Source organism: Porites lutea, chromosome 13 (assembly GCF_958299795.1).
Source record: "Porites lutea chromosome 13, jaPorLute2.1, whole genome shotgun sequence".
Classification (NCBI taxonomy): Eukaryota; Metazoa; Cnidaria; class Anthozoa; order Scleractinia; family Poritidae; genus Porites; species Porites lutea.
In genome coordinates, this window is record NC_133213.1 from 7,341,891 (window position 1) to 7,357,895 (window position 16,005).

At 38.7% G+C, this 16,005-nt stretch overlaps 1 protein-coding gene across 2 annotated transcripts in view; it reads right to left on the reverse strand.

Annotated features, from left to right (window-relative positions):
* Positions 1-2,576: 2,576 nt before the first annotated feature.
* LOC140923696 (uncharacterized) overlaps positions 2,577-16,005 on the reverse strand; it is a 62,351-nt gene continuing 48,922 nt past the window's right edge. For both annotated transcript variants that reach the window (XM_073373772.1, XM_073373773.1), the window contains 5 exons: positions 15,581-15,643; positions 14,603-14,819; positions 12,397-12,516; positions 11,069-11,215; positions 2,577-3,767 (listed from right to left, as the gene is read on the reverse strand). In XM_073373772.1, coding sequence (XP_073229873.1) covers positions 3,408-3,767; positions 11,069-11,215; positions 12,397-12,516; positions 14,603-14,819; positions 15,581-15,643 — 907 coding nt within the window. In that variant the 3' untranslated portion in view covers positions 2,577-3,407. The remainder of the gene's footprint in view (positions 3,768-11,068; positions 11,216-12,396; positions 12,517-14,602; positions 14,820-15,580; positions 15,644-16,005) is intronic.

The following is a 16,005-nucleotide window of genomic DNA, read 5'->3' on the forward strand; positions in this document are numbered from 1 at the left end:
AGAAACAAAATAAATCACATCGCATCTTTTTGAATACGCCCGCGAGTATTCATTCTGACTCCCTTACGCGCCATTTTTTGGCTATTGCGATGCGGTGATCGATGCAGAAACGAAGATTTACTCGGCGATTAAACTCGGCGATCGTATAACTCGGTCCCAGTCTCAGGATCGAGGAAGGGCCCTCTCGTCTATCCCTTCAAGTGACTACCGCCCCAGGCCTTTGCTTGGCCTAAAGCACCAAAAGTTCCCGGATGTTTCTGAACACCTGGTCCAGGCCACCACGGATTACCCACGGGTCGTGGATATGGTAGCAAATCGCGATTGGTTAAATAACATGTCGCGAGTAAAAAAAAAAAAAAGAAAAAGAAAAAAATTAGAGAAAAGAAAACGTACATGGCATTACCGTGTGAACTTACTTCCATTTTAGCTTGTACTTTGAAGCTCATCATCCAAATCGCTTCCAATTTATCAACTGAAAGAACTTCTGCCGTCGAAATTATAATTAGGGAACTTGAGATGGAGACGTTTTCGGGACGACGGCGACCGGACTGGCAGAGAAATCCTGGAACTAAGGCAGCCGTCGCTCCCCGTCAAAAATAGAACACTAAGATCGCAGTGAACTCAGAAGGACGGCGCCTTTAATTAGAAGAATACCGAAGAGGAAAATATGGCTTCACATAAAGAATTAAGAGAATATATATTTGTTATGCAGACAACATGTATCGGATGAAGAGTTTCTCGTTTTGTGGGAAAATTATGAGTCCAAAGATCCCGATTTTCCTCGGGACAGTTACGATGCGTTCACGCTAAAAAACATGCGGGATGCAGCTGAGTTCAAAGCAGAATTTCGTGTTGAAAAAAAATGATCTCCACAGGCTTGCGAAGCCTTAAAAATTACAGGAACGTTAAAATGCTACCAAGGATCCGTATTCTTAGTTTGGTATTGAAATAATTCCCGGGAAATACTTGCATGCAACAACAACAACAACGGCAACAACTTTATTTCAGTATTCCCACGCCGAGTTAGTACATGGTATTACCTACTATTCTATATAATTTTCATTGCGTTTCATTTATACGATATTCTAACGAAAAGAGCGAACTAAAAACACACAATTGAAATATCGGAGTTCATATTTTTTGTCTGGATACTTTTCTTTGGCTCGTGGGAAAATTTTGTCCCATGTCAAGCTCACTTACGGTTGGCTGTTTGCCAGGTTGGATCTTGACCCTGTGACATGAAAACATAGAAACATTCAAAGATGTAAGTTTACATAACAGAGCTTGGAAATCGAGCTTGAAATGTGCCTCAAAGAAAACAAGGACAATTTAAGAACGATAATCCGTAAAATGTTGGTTGCTAAACGCAACAAACCTGATTGAAATGAAAGTTAAATACTCACGTTTTCGCCACAACGCCAAACACACCAGTTTCACGTCGCCGACGGGACCACGACGGCAAGGTGGTGAGCACGAGCATGCGCAATATCCAACAAATGATGATGTCACGTCCGGTTGAAGTTGCCGTCGACCCGAAAACGTCTCTATCTTAAGTTCCCTATTGTTTCGGGAAAAATGGGGGAAGGGCTAAGATTTTGGGTTTCCCATCTCAGGGGGAAGGATCAAATTTGGTTGGACAAAAGGAAGGACAAAGTTTCATGCGACTGTTTAACAATGAATGAAACTTGAAAGAAAGTTCAAGAACGGAACGGCTAGCACGGACATCTAATAGAAATTGATTGTGGTTAGGTCACATAATTGTAACCTTTACAAGCCTGTCTCTTAGAGATTTGCCTCTTTAATAAGCTACGATGTGAGGTAAATTGTTTGTCAGGAGTACTAGTGTCTGATTTCTAACAGTAGACCTCCGTTTTCCATCACATTTCTTTCAGAGGTTTGAAGTGCTAAGTGTTCTGCGGTATTGAAGGAATTATAACCTTACTGAATTTTTTTTGGCCCTTTGTTTAAAGGTATTGTCCTGAGGCATCATTGATCTCTGAAGGGGATGACAGAATCTTCTTTTTAAGTTTTAGGCTGGTCACGTGCTTTAAGGTGTAGACTAAAGCTCGCAAGGTAGTTTTCAAATGTTCTTATTGAAGAGTTTGTCTATAAGCAATCTAAAAAATTTCACCGTTGGTGAAACGTCTTTTTACTCCTTGAGGGCGGCGCGAGGTAAAGTATGTGACTATTAAAAGGTTTCAGTTGACTTGTAGTGAGTTTTGATCTCCAGAATAGATTTTTTTTATTCTATGTAAGGATTAGACAAAGCATTTCCGTTAGCTATAGGTAGCGTGTAGGGATCGGAGAATAATTGTGCTGGGACGTCTCGTATGCCTTGCAGTTCCCCCTTCTTGCTGTACATTTGGGTTTAAACTAAAAAACGTCCATGGATGCTATTTTTATTGTATCTTGGCCTTTGTTTTCTATAAAATTGATATGTACGTGATATTCTCACACCGTACATTCCATCATGGCAATAGGCCATCTCCGAGTTGCCCACGCAAAGCTTCTGTTTCATAGCGAGAGGATAGTTGCGGGTGCTAATCCTTTGATATGCAAATGAATACTAATTCTCATGCAAATAAAAATATTTTAATAACATACGGCGCAAGATCCTTCTGGGTGGTAGTCCCAACACTGTAAAATACATTGCAGTATGTTTTTAGATTAATTTAATTTTTCTCAAGTCTTAAAGACATTCATACATTCTTTCACGGCCTTTATCTCTCTCTATTAACATTTTTATTGAGAGGAGGCTAAGGATGATATTTTCCTACAATGTAAGTTTAATTTGCGCACTCTTTGAAATGTTTACCAAACAAAATCAAGGTTAAAAATGACTCCTGAAAGGATTTTTTTTAATCCTAACTCCAACCACGACCCGATACTCAAAGCAGGTCGATGTTGGAAGTCAAACCAACGCCACAGGGAATAGGTTTTCTCAAGAACTCATTAAAAAAAGGTTTGTTTGACCATTCCAAATTTTTTCTCAAGCCTTCAGGACATTCATACATTTATTCTCGGCCTTTATTAAAATTTCAAAAACTCCCCAAATCAATATAACACAGAGGGGAAGCCCTCCCATTTTTACATGAGAATGAAAAAATAATATTTTATACTAAAGACGTCTATTTTTGACTCGTTATGGACGTTCTTAGGAGGGTCGAGGCTCCTATTACAGAAATGACGCACTAGGCGTTGCAATCGTAAATTAGTGTTAAATTGCTGCTGCTTTAATTTTGGCACCAACCGACGTAGTTATGGTGCACTGTGTATTTGATAGGTTGTGTGGAGAAAAGGAAATTTAAATGAACACAACCACAGGGGGAAATTGCATCTACTTGTTCAGGCTTATGCAAAAAAAATTTCCACACTTTGCGAGCGTATTAAAGGGCCAAATTTAAAGGTTAAAGGTTGTGCTTGGTATGCATAACTTCCCCTGGGAAAATCACTCTTCCTTCATTCTCTTTAAGTCCAGGCCAAAGGTAAACAATACTCTCGTATTGCCCTTGTTTACTGCTCCCATTATTGTTCTGAAGTCTTGTCAATGTGTGATATTTCTGATTAAATTTCAGTTGGCTGTATTCAAGGCCAAGTGGCGGCGCTTGTGTTACCATTTTCCAAGATAAACGGATGGCGTCTTTGATGTAATCACCAAGTTTTGTTAATACGTCCTCGGGTTTGTCGGGAAAGGGTGGCACAAGTGTCATCTCTTTTTCTTCCTTCAGACATTTTTCCCATTTTTTCAAGACTATCCGCCTAACGTCCTGTTTTTTGGAAACAAAAAATAATTTAAACTAGGCTTAAATCAATTAAGCCCATCGTTTCAATGAAGTAAAATTAATTTTAAATGTTATTTCACGATTTGAGTTTCTTACAGGGTCTGTAAGTATCCTTAAATTAAACTATTATTCATTCAAAATATTTCCCCGTGTCTGATTGGCTAAAAGCACACGTTTAATTCACCATAACCAGTTACTGATGACCAAATTTGGAAGAATTTTGACTTTAACGAGGAAATGACGTCAAAAATGCAGCGTTTTCGCAGCTTAAGGCACCGTTAACCGAGAAGACCTGGGGACGAGGTTGAGTTGTTTTGGTTGTGAACTTGAAAAAAAGGTGGACATTTCACTCGTTTCAAGAGTAAAAACTAGGCGAAAAAATAGCTAAAAACATAGCAAGAACAGCAAGAAGACAACTCGAAGGGCGACACCTGCTATTTGGAGAATATTTGTGGATCTGGACAAACCTAAACGTACACTATCGAAGATGAACTGACCATCGATGGATCGATGGAGGTAAGCATGTTTTAGCTATGTTTTTAAACTGGGAATTATTTTGAATGAATAATGAAACAGTTATTGAATTCGGCTTTCGTATCATATGAAGAATTATGGAGATCGAGGAGGGTGTTATCCGCCTCGGCCTACGGCCTCGTGGGATAACACCCTCCTCGATCTCCATAATTCTTCATAAGATACTCAGCCTCATTCATTAACTGTTAAATAAGTTATACTATGACTATTAATAATAATAATAATAATAATGATAATGATAATGATAATGATAATGATAATGATAATGATAATGATAATAATAATAATAAACGAACGATGGTATGAGCAAGACGGTCACCGGGAATGACAGCGTCACTATTCTGTGGGACATGCCCATCCACACTGACAGGACCATTGCAGTTAATAGGCCGGACATTGTGCTAAAGAACAAGAAGGATAAAACCTGCCTTCTCATTTACATGACTGTACTTTTCGACACCAAAATTGGAAATTGTTGGGGGCTCAAAACAACAACAGTCGCGGTGATTATGGGAGCCCTTGGCACCACCAAGAAGGATATGGAAAACTTCTCCAACAAAATCCCTGGCAACATCAACATATATGAACTCCAGAAAATAACTCTCCTTTCTACAGCCCACGTTCTCAGGTGGGTCCTCTCCATAATAATAATAATAATAATTTACAAATGCTGCTTGAGATTGGATTATTCAAGAAAACAAAACAAAAAAACACACACACATAGAGAAAAAAAAAACGTAAAAAGAAAAAAAAAAAGAAATCAAAATTGCATTAAGTCTGGGCTATCCCAATTCCTTTTTTTACAACAAAAGATGTAATATGTTGCTCTAATCGCTATATTTGTCATTTTCTTGATTATATAAAGTTGCTGCTTTTTGTCAATGCCAATGTCATCCATCCTGTCTAAGAACGTGGAGCATTCATCGGAGAAAACGCCAAGGGAGCTTATGGAGAGATTACAAATTTCACACAGTAATTTCTACTCATTTCGTTGATCAAGTTCAGATATTTTCCTTTTTACGCACTGCATTGTTGTTAAGGTTAGACTCGAAACCAACTGTTAATTCTAGAACATACCGGCACTTGAACTGGATTAGGAAAAGAAGATCTGGACGATAATTTTAATTTCACCAGTTATTATTGAGGGATTCAGAAAACCATTAACGTCTGCATAGAGTGAAGAGTGAACATTAATTAAAGGTTGAAGTGACTTGGCAATGAAATTAAGGATTGAGTCGTGTCTCCAGGTAAAGCGATCAAGGTACTGTTGACAACCAGCGACAACATGAAGGAGTGATTCAGGATTAAGGTAACAGGAGCAATCAGGACTTTGTGATAATCCCCATCTTGCCATATTCTTACGTGTAGGGAGGGAGTTATTGATGTAGCGGATGGTAAAATTGTAAATGTTCTTGGGTACATGAGACTGGGCCTCTAACCAAATATAATTTACAGATGACAATGAATACTTGATAACATTTGAGAAGAAGAAACCTTAAGATGTTAGGTGGTGTTGCAGTTTATCCTCTTGATTAGAACGGAAATCTTTAAGAACTTCCTTAGTGGATTTGTACACATCATATTGAATATTAGTGTGACAGCTTGACGATTTCCAGAGATCTTTTAAGGAATCATTTGGTGACTCTTTTAATGAATTTTGGAGAACTGTTTGGCACTGAGTAAATTCAATAGAGGGAGGACAACTCTTAAGACCAAATTTATTGCGTTCTAGTAAAAAATTGCTCAGTGTTCCAGATATCGGAATATCAAGCCATTTTCGAATGTAGCTATTCACTACAGAGTGGAGATGTTCCGTTATCTAGTTCTTGTATGTATTAGCTATAGTGAAATGCCATGACCGTTTAGATAGGGCATAGCGGCTGTACAGAAGAAGTTTGTAGCGGAGCTCCCGCGCGCGAAGCGCGCGCAGCGGAGCACCATGGGTAACAAAATTTGGTAAACTATCCATCCGAGAAAATTTGGTTATGACGTAGCGTACGCCCGCCCGTCCGTACACACACTTCAAGTAAGCCGATGTCAAATGTCACAATAGATCTTGCACAACTTGACTAGCCTTTCAGTTTTGTAAGCCATCCGTATGAGTACAATTAGATTGACAGCTGTCAAAATCAGACATCCGCTGACAATTATCACATGACCATCTCGCGGGCTCAGATGAAAGACCAGTCGTTTTGCCCTACATATAATGAAAATTTGGTAAAATTTGGTAAACCATCCATCCGAGAAAATTTGGTTATGACGTAGCGTACGCCCGTACACTCTTTGCGGGGGAGGGAAGGGAATCAGGTGTCAGCCCGTCAGGGGGAGGAGTATGTTATAAACCGCGCGATGCATTTGTGCAACCACAATGTGCAACCCACCACGCAAGAAATGACGTGGCTGTCGTCGCGTTCAAAAACATGTTTACTTCAACGGAACTACCTCATTGCATAAGGATTTTGTCCGGGGAGCTCAGTTTCTAGTAAACTGTTTTGGAAGAAATTGTTATGGCAACAAACAATAGCGGATTGGATTCAAACTATTTGCTTGTAAGTGAAAAGCGACGGGAAAGAGAAGAAGAGAAAGGCATAGAGTAAGAATTAACAGGCGCGCTAGCGAAGAGGATTCAAGTGGAAAATTTATGCAGCATCTGCGACTTGTTCACTGATAGCTGAAGCTAACAGAGTTTTGAGTCATCTTTTGATGTTTTTACCTGTCTTTTTGCACTGGATCTACAAAATGAACTACAGCAGCTATCAACATTTTTTTGTTATTCTTGGCTGGCTTGTTTACTGGGTTGTGGTTGAGAAATCCGCCGCACGACAAAAAGAAATCGGGAATCATCGTTTTCAAAAATAAGCTACTCTTAGTAAGCTTGCGTCGCCTTGCTGGACATTGCGAAAAATCTTAAGCGATTCTGGCCTTACTTGATGGGTTTCCGTGCTGCATCTCGACCGGTAAGCTTCAGTAATTTTATTGCTTTTTATGTGTTTTCTTTTTTCATGTTTATGCCGTCATTTTACGCACATTAGTAAGGTTTGAATCAATTTATCTGATCTAGTAAAGAACTTAAAAAGTCTTTAGACGTTTTCTGACCTCGACTAGAAGAAAAAGTTCTGAAAAATAGTTTAGTTATCCTATTGTTTGTTAAAGAAAACTTTGAGCGATATTCTTGCCTGGAGTTCATCTTGCAAAATAGCAAACACGGCGAAGGCGACTTAAAACTTAAGGCTTAATTTAAATCTATTCGTGACTCAGCTTTACTCTCAAAACACGTCTTCGGGAATAAAAATTGTTGACCTTTAAATGTTTCTTCGTATTATATTTCTTGTCTTGATTGTTTGTCAAGATCTCGTTCTTACATGATCGCTTTGCCAGTTGTTGTTTTTAGTTGTCCGTGAACGCGTTGGTCACGCTCTACGTCCAATTTTTATGCTCTGATTGGTCAAAATATGACAGGTGAGTTCATGAGGAAAATTTATGCAGCATCTTGAAACTTGTTTATTGTGACAGCTGAAGCTGACAGAGTTTTGTGTCAACTTGTGATGTTTTTAACTGTCTTGTTCTACTGGATGTACGAAATGAAATTCAGCTACTATCAAGAGTCTTCTGTTATTCATGGCTAGTTTGTCTATTGGGTTTTTGGCTGAGAAATACGTCGCCTGTCAAAGTCGGAAATCCGATTTCGGATGGCATCGATTCGTTTTCGTTTTTCACCTTGCTTGATTGAAAAGTCTGAAGCGATGTAGCTTCCAGGAGCTGCCTGAGTAATTATTGTATTTGTGTTTGTTTTTTTTCATATATCTAATTTCATGAAGCCGAGCGCAGTTTATGAGGCTATAGTTTATGCATGTTTGAATTAAGATTTGAGATAATAATCTTACCTATAGTATGAAGTTTGATCTAAGCTTGCAGAACTTTAAAAAGTCTTTAGTCGATATTTTCTCACCGCAAATAGAAAGAAAAAAACGTTGTGTTTTTATTTTGGCTGTAGAAAGAAAGCTTTGAGCAATTTTCTCGCCTCGAGTTCATCTTTGAAAACAACAAACACCGGGAAGCCGGCTTTAAAACATAAACTTAGGCTTTAACTATAAAGACTCAGGATTCTTAGAGACACTTTAATACGTAATTGTCTTCGTGAATGAAAATTGTTGTCTCTGTTACAGTGTAAATGTTTCACCGAATTATATTTCTTTTATTGATTGTTAGTAGTCTCTCTTGCAATTTGCCGTTAATGTTTTCAGTTGCAGGAGTACTCAAAACGTCGCGCGTTTTAAACGCTTGTGTTATAAAACCATTAAATAAAAAAAACACAATAAATTCTTTATTATGTTGAAGTGTAACTCTATTAATGTTCATTCAAACACTCCACAGCTTGCAACTGGCTGGCCGTTATATAGGTGATTTTAGAATTTTTTTTAGCGGTTTCGCTAAAAGCCCACGCGTGCTTCGATCGTCCTGAATATTGAATGAGTGTAATTTATATTTCAAAACTGTGAAATACTGCATTCTGTCTGAGGTCTGTATGATAAAAACAGCGCCTCATAGTACAAAAAGGTTGGTTTACACGCCGCCAGATTTGTTAGCAAGATTTTGTAAAGCAAACTTGTCAAACGGAAAAAATTCTGCCGGATTTGCTTTTCAAGTATTTGGCCTAATGTACTGTGATCAAGAGCCATTATGGACGTTAAATGAAATCGTAGATGATTGCTATTTTTTGGGTGTACTTAAGGCCGTCAACTCGATGTAAGGTTTGGTGCACTCTTGGACTGTTAGCAAATTATTTTTCTCTCAAATCACTTAGCCTTTATCCCTCAAAACAAAAGTCACATGAATGTGCTCTAAAGTGAACTGATTTGTGGAATAAAAGTTTATTGTTTGATTGAAACTACAAATTTATTAATGGGAGCTTCGCTTTTAGCCCTGGCTAAATCTATATATTATTTAGGATGCAGTGGCTATATATCGATGGCATTCATCAAGTCTTGTACAAGAGAGGACAATTCAGACATGTGTTGGTTGTTAGGCATGTTGAAGTCAAAGAAGCGAACTAAGTAACGAAATGATTCACCCATTTCCACAGAGGGAATTATACTCCATTGATCAACAGTTTGGGTAAATATTGGACCGTTTTAGTGCACAATTTCCGTATTCCAAAAGTAGAACATTTATCGACTCTTATTATCATGTTCGACCAATTACACCAGATTAGAGCGGTTTTCACTTGACTGTCGAAAGTAATCGAGGAATTGGTTTGGTTTTGGTTTTACGACAGTCAAGTGAAAACCGCTCTATAAAAGCGATTGATTAGATGTTGATTTTCTGATTCCCGACCGCTTATGACAGCGGCATCGTCAGCGAACTGGAACCAGTGGATTAGATTTTAAGAACTTGAGGGAAAAGCCAAGTTGACGGAACTTTTAAGATTTAATATGCTGTAGAAATGTGTTAAAACACAAGTTGAAGAGAAGTGGGCTTAGGCAATCACCTTGGAGTACACCACGACCAACAGATGTAAACAGAGTGCGAAATTCATTTGTAACAATAGAGGTTTTGAAGTCAGTGTAAGGACTTTTCACCAGTGATTTGATATGATCGGGAATGTGGTGGTAATCAAGAGCAATTTGAATCAAGTTGTGATGAACTTTACCAAAGGCGTTTTTAAGGTGCAAAAGAGTAATGACGAGTGAACGCTGTGTGGTAGGAGCTTCGTTAATGATATCAGCCATTTGAGCAGTGTGCTCAAACGTTCCAGAAAGACCTGGTGTAAAGCCTTTTTGAATTTCATGTTCAATGTAGTTGTTAGCGGCGAGGAAGTTGAAAATGGCATTACGGAGACACGAGGTAAAAACTTCGAAGTCACAGATAGTAAAGTAATAGCACGGAAGTTAGCAGGGTCGTTAGCTTTTTCTTTTTATGGATAAGGATTGTGCAGGCTCGCTTCCATTCGCTTGGGACGGATCCAGTTGACCAAGCTGTGAATATAATTTCAGATAAATAGGTGCGAAGAAAGGGACATCGTTTGAAAGAAATTATTGACAATTAATCTAGGGGATAAGGAGAACCAGACGCCTTCATTTTTCTAATCACACTTGAGATCTGTTGGTATGTTGGAGGTTCAAGGTTAAACGGAATTACAGGATCTGATAAAGTTGGTATCCAGCTTGGAAGGTTGAAAACTTTAGTCCGATTTACTGACGAAAGAGTTCTTGCAAAGTAATCAAAACACTCATTCATGGAAAACGAAGGGAGGATTTCATCTTTTTTGTTGAAGATCTTTTTGACATATCGCTAGAAATTTTAAGAGATGGAATAATCATGATTCATGAGGTCAGCGTTGACTTGACACGACGTGTTGTCTCGTAGTTTGTCGCGCAATAAGCGAGATACGCATTTGATAAGAACAAGAAGAACAAGAACAAGAAGGAGAACAAGAAGAAGAACAAGAAGAACAAGAAGAAGACGACTACGACAAATTTGGCGGACATAGCTAAAACGGTTTTGATATTTTCAACTCTTAAGCGAGGAGAAGAAGAGACGGAGAAGGAGAGATAGAGCTTGGGTCAAAACTATTTCTATGAACAAAGATTAATATAATCAAATGAAGAAGGCAGACATATTGAAAAGAGCTATTTTGAGATGTTCGTATTCATGCGAATTATTCAGATCTCTGAGAGTGCTATCCCCCATTGATCTGCAATCTTTAAATCGCGACGCAGCTCCTTAAAGGTTCATCGGTTCAATTAACTTACTTCTTCGAAACATTTGAGGTCACACGAATGTGCACTTTGCTTCAAGGAAAGCATCAAATCATCCAAAACATCCTTGTTGTCTTCCCACTCTTGATGTTCGACGGAGATGTTAAATTTTACAGGGAACTGCGTAAAGCATCCGTCCTCCTTTAAAAAAAAAAAATGCTTAATTTCATTACAGTTTTATAGATCGTTGGTAAGAATCTCTATCAAAACTTCAAAAAGATTGAGCGGAGAGGGGAACCACTATCTATACATTGGTATAATTATGGTGTTGCATTTCTCAAAAAAGTATAATCCTTATATACAAAAATGCCTTTCATTGGCATCTGGAGTCTGGTAAAGTTTCCCAAAATGCTGGGAATGACTTAAACGTTTATGGAATAATATATGCAACTCTGAGAAGCTACTCTATTCTTGGCTTGGAGCCTTCAAAGCTGTGACTGATTTAAACGTTATTTTAGTCTCGTTTTCATATTTTAGTGAAAGTTCCTCATAGGAGTACCGCCTTAAGACTCCATTCTCCTATATACTTTGACGAGCTCTAAGGGGCAAGGTAATTTAACCCTCGGACGTGTAAAGCGGGGGGGGGGGGAATGCTACCCCCATCTGACGTTTTTTTGGAGTTTTTTTCGTGAACGATAAAACATCAGCACCTGACGTTTTCAGTAGCTGTTCGTTTATCCCTCGTGTACATTTTGACACAAGTTTAGTGATGTCCAGTTACTATGATTACGGGATATGAAGTCATAAGTAGCAGGTGTTCAAGCTATTTTAACAATGCATGTTTTTTTTCACCTTCTTTCAACCATAAAAGTAAAGCTTGTGGATGAAATGACGTAAAGTGCTTATTTATGTGTTATTTTACATGTCAAGCGCAAAAAATACCATTTATCGGGGTTTTGACCTGATTTCTCTTTTTTTTGTAAAATCCAAGATGGCGACCATTGTTGGTGACGTCACAGGCCTCCAGCAGCGCCACCACCCAATAAAATATATCTTATCCTGTAGAGAAGATGAAAGGCTTTCCATTGAAGGCAAAATCGTTTCGAAATACTGCAACATATTAAAAACTTCAGGGAGGGTTTCCATCAACCCCCGCCCTTCCTTGTACCACGGAGGGGGTATGAATTTGCGTGTACGTCCGAGGGTTAATTCTGCTCGCAAATGTTTTTATGATGATAGAAAAACAATAGCGGTTTATGTTTGCATGGGGTATATTGGATTGTAAAGCAATTAAAAACATTGAAAGAAGTATTTTATGGGTCCTTAGGTGAGTCTACATAAATATGTCCGGATATTGCTGCTCTGATTTGCTTATTCCTCACCATTCTTTTAACGCATAGTTCCTGGCTCCTCCTAGGGGCTTCATCTATGAGATGCCTGGAAATGTTGTTAAAGAAGTCTTTAGCAGCTTCCCTTGTCTGCTCCATCTGTTCGAAAGCTGCCTGCCATTTAATAGTCTCATCATTAATAAGAAGCACTGCTTAAATACAAAGGTAATCATTGTTGATCATCATTTTTAACAATGGCAGCGACGTCATGATAATTTTTATTCATTTTCAAGGAATAAAGGAACTGAAAACATAAACCAATTTGGATGAAATAACTAAATGCATCCCATTTAGCTTAAAACCCTTATAAATCGAGGTCATCGTCCTATAAAATTTGACTATTTCGATCCAACCGTGTGAATCCTGCGGCTTTGCGGTCTCCTACCCCATAACTCCCGTAAGCGCGTGCAATAAATTCTCTACCAAACAATCGATGTGTCCGGACCTCTTCTTGGAAGAGACCCCTCGTGATTCGATTCTCGTAAGAGACAACATCCCGTAAGCGACCACTAAGCCTTTGCATTTTGGCCGGTCACTTATGGCAAGCTCGACTGTAGTCACTTAACGCCGATATTACACACAGTTATCATGCATTTAATAAAATAATGCTAAATTAAATGAAAAACATGGCTGTCAAAACTGGATGACTATGTCAACGTCAATGTTTGTCAGAAAAAAGAAAATTGGCCGATTTTCGCCGGGTATGGGTGAATAACAGTGAATTCGGCAGAATAAAACGGTTAAAGTGGGTATTGTCTATCATTTTGGAGTCAAAGGCCATACCAATCCTCTGCAACAAATAGGCCAAACGCTTTATTTTCTTTTTCACCAAAATCGCAACAGATCGTATAAGCACGTGACAACACCGCGTTTAACTGAATGAGGGTGGTGTGAGCGATAAAACCGGTACTGATCAGTGTGCGTAGGTTTTCTGTAAACACTTGTAGTGAAGCGTCCTTCTGAATCTTTTATGCCCAATGTGTCAAGAAAAGGGAATTGTGTTGTCATTCTCAGTCTCCATTGTAAAACGGATGGTTGGTTGTTGAGTGTTATTGAGTCTCAATTCTAACTGCGCGTGTCAGTTTCGAATTTCTACCTGGGCTTTATTAATAAGTATCGTTCACAGAGCGTCATTACCTAAGACAGATGAATGAAGGGGTGTGTTTCTAAAGATACTGTGGTATTTTGTCGGTAGGGGAATGAAATACAACGATTTGGCTATACCAACTAAGTTTGTAGAGGTAATTGGCCATCCTATGGAGGTAGAGATGCTAACGTTTCGAACGCTAGCCCTTCAGACAGAAGGGCTTTCTTGACAGAAAAAAAAAAGATCGATATTTCGTACCCCGGTGCTATTTTTGTGCCCAAAGCGACGCCGTTAATTTGCTTGTCAGTAGTAGTTGGATTAGTTCAGTCAGGAGCAGAAAAAGAGTATCCGAGTTCGGTTCTTTGATCGCACGTTGATCGAAAGGATCCTAAAGTGCTTAAAGGCTTTCCATGTTAGGAATGACGGTGAATGTGTCCATAATAAAAGCGATTTTTTTTTCGCCGGGAAAGTTGAAATTAAGGAAAATATAGAGTCTGCGTTTAGTGTCAACGACGGTAAATTGACGATAGGTCCCATAATTTTGTTTAGGTAGCTGGAAATACGTTCGGTGGGTCAACTTCATACTGAAGCAATTTGACGACCTGGGTTTTTGGATTTTAGGTCTGAAATAAATGCGGCAGTTACAGGAGATAGTGATGAGATTTTAAGCTGTTGCGGGCAATTCTTCTTTGCTCCGCCATTAACAACAAAATCCCATGTTATTCTTAATCTGGGAAATAATCAAAACCTAGGAAATAAAAGTCAAAATAAATATGCAAACAGCCTCGCCAAGAATCGAGAGAAAGAGAGGTTCCGACCACTGCGAAAATTTTGGTGTGTTGAATAGGCGGTCGCTCATGGCAAGTGTTCGCAATACGAGAGGTGGTAGCACATGGAGGTGTGACTGTATTCCGAAACTGCCAAGGAATAGGCAATGATTTGAAGAAAATTCCACGTGGAGGTAATTATCTTTTGAGGTTGGAATATTTTACCTGAACTAGGAAACAATTATTGAATCGGTCTCTCATATGCGGGAGTATTTGACAGATGTAGAAGGTTTAAAAATGAAAAGCAATTGGCATTATTCTTCACATTATATGCACAGGTACTAACCACGAATATCATACAGGCCAGGTAACGTATCTTCACATCGTTCTCATCCGTGTGAGTGGAGAAGAGTGAGTTCTCAATGATACCCCAAGCTTCCGTCCTTTCTTCATCAAAAAAGTCCCTGAAATCTTTCTCCACTTCTGACGGAGAGTTGAGTTGTGTTGTATTCTCTACATTTACTTGGCGAATTTTCAGTCGTCTTTCATATGTGGATGCCAACCTTAAAGGCAAAAAAAAAAAGAAATAACAAAAACAACAACAATAACCAATCGTTAAGAGACCAACGTTTCTGGCTTTGCACAGAAAGAAAAGTTGTTTTCTTAATTTATTCACTCACATTTTAATATAGATTGAGTGGACAAGGCCGTATACATTTTCCTTAAACTTAATTATATTGATTGCGGCAGGACATCGTTTTCCATGTACCATCTCCACTGCACAATCTTAGCCAGAATTGGGAATCCGTCGACAAATAACCGCCGATTTTGCGCTTTTATTATTTCATCCCAAGAAGTGCCCAGAGTCAAAATTCGACAAAAACATTCCGAACGTCGAAGGGCAGGTATGGCTACATGGAAGCACTCGCAAAGACTGAAGTTCCATTTGAATGGCCACACCGCATGGATTTCGTCCGCAGACTCAGAAAATAGAGGAAGAATTAAGTAAAGCAAGAGACTGGTAATGTTCCGAAGTAAAAAAAAAACAATTGCAAATGATGCTAGCAGTGCTACGTTTTCAAAAAGTTCACAAATTATTATGTTCATTATCCCAAATTATACCCTAACGTGTGCTACCCTAAGCGATAAGGGCCTACTTTAACCGGTAAACCACAGCATGGATATCAAGACAGAAATCTGGTAAGTATCCGCTGGGAGTGACACAGTGCGCCCCTAACACCCTCCCCCTGGCTCTTTTCACTCCTTGAAAAACTCGAACTACGTCCCACGCTTCATTCGTTTATGATACCATTCACATGCTAACCTTTGGGTCTTCATCTTAAGCTCTTCACCAAGTCTCCTCAACTCATTATCTTTCTCGTACAACCTGTGAAAATAAAAATTTATCTTTTGAGTTGTTAACCATTTTTAATCAGTAAATATAAGCCAGCAACTGAAGGAGAGTACTGAAATACTAAATTTCTAGCATATTCAAAATCCAAAAAGGAAGAAATGAATCTGTTACAACAAAAAAGTTAATGGATGATAAGGGATGTTAATGGTGAAAATTTAACCTAGCTAGAGTTAGCGATGAAATGGTGCCACAATGTCGCCTTTAAAAATCATGCATGCTATCCAAAATGGAATGGAGCATTCAGATCTCTCAAAGAACCTCCGAAACTGATATCTGCACCTTTAACTTGAATTTACAACCTCTCGTTCAAACTGTTATCTTCCCCGGTAAATGGA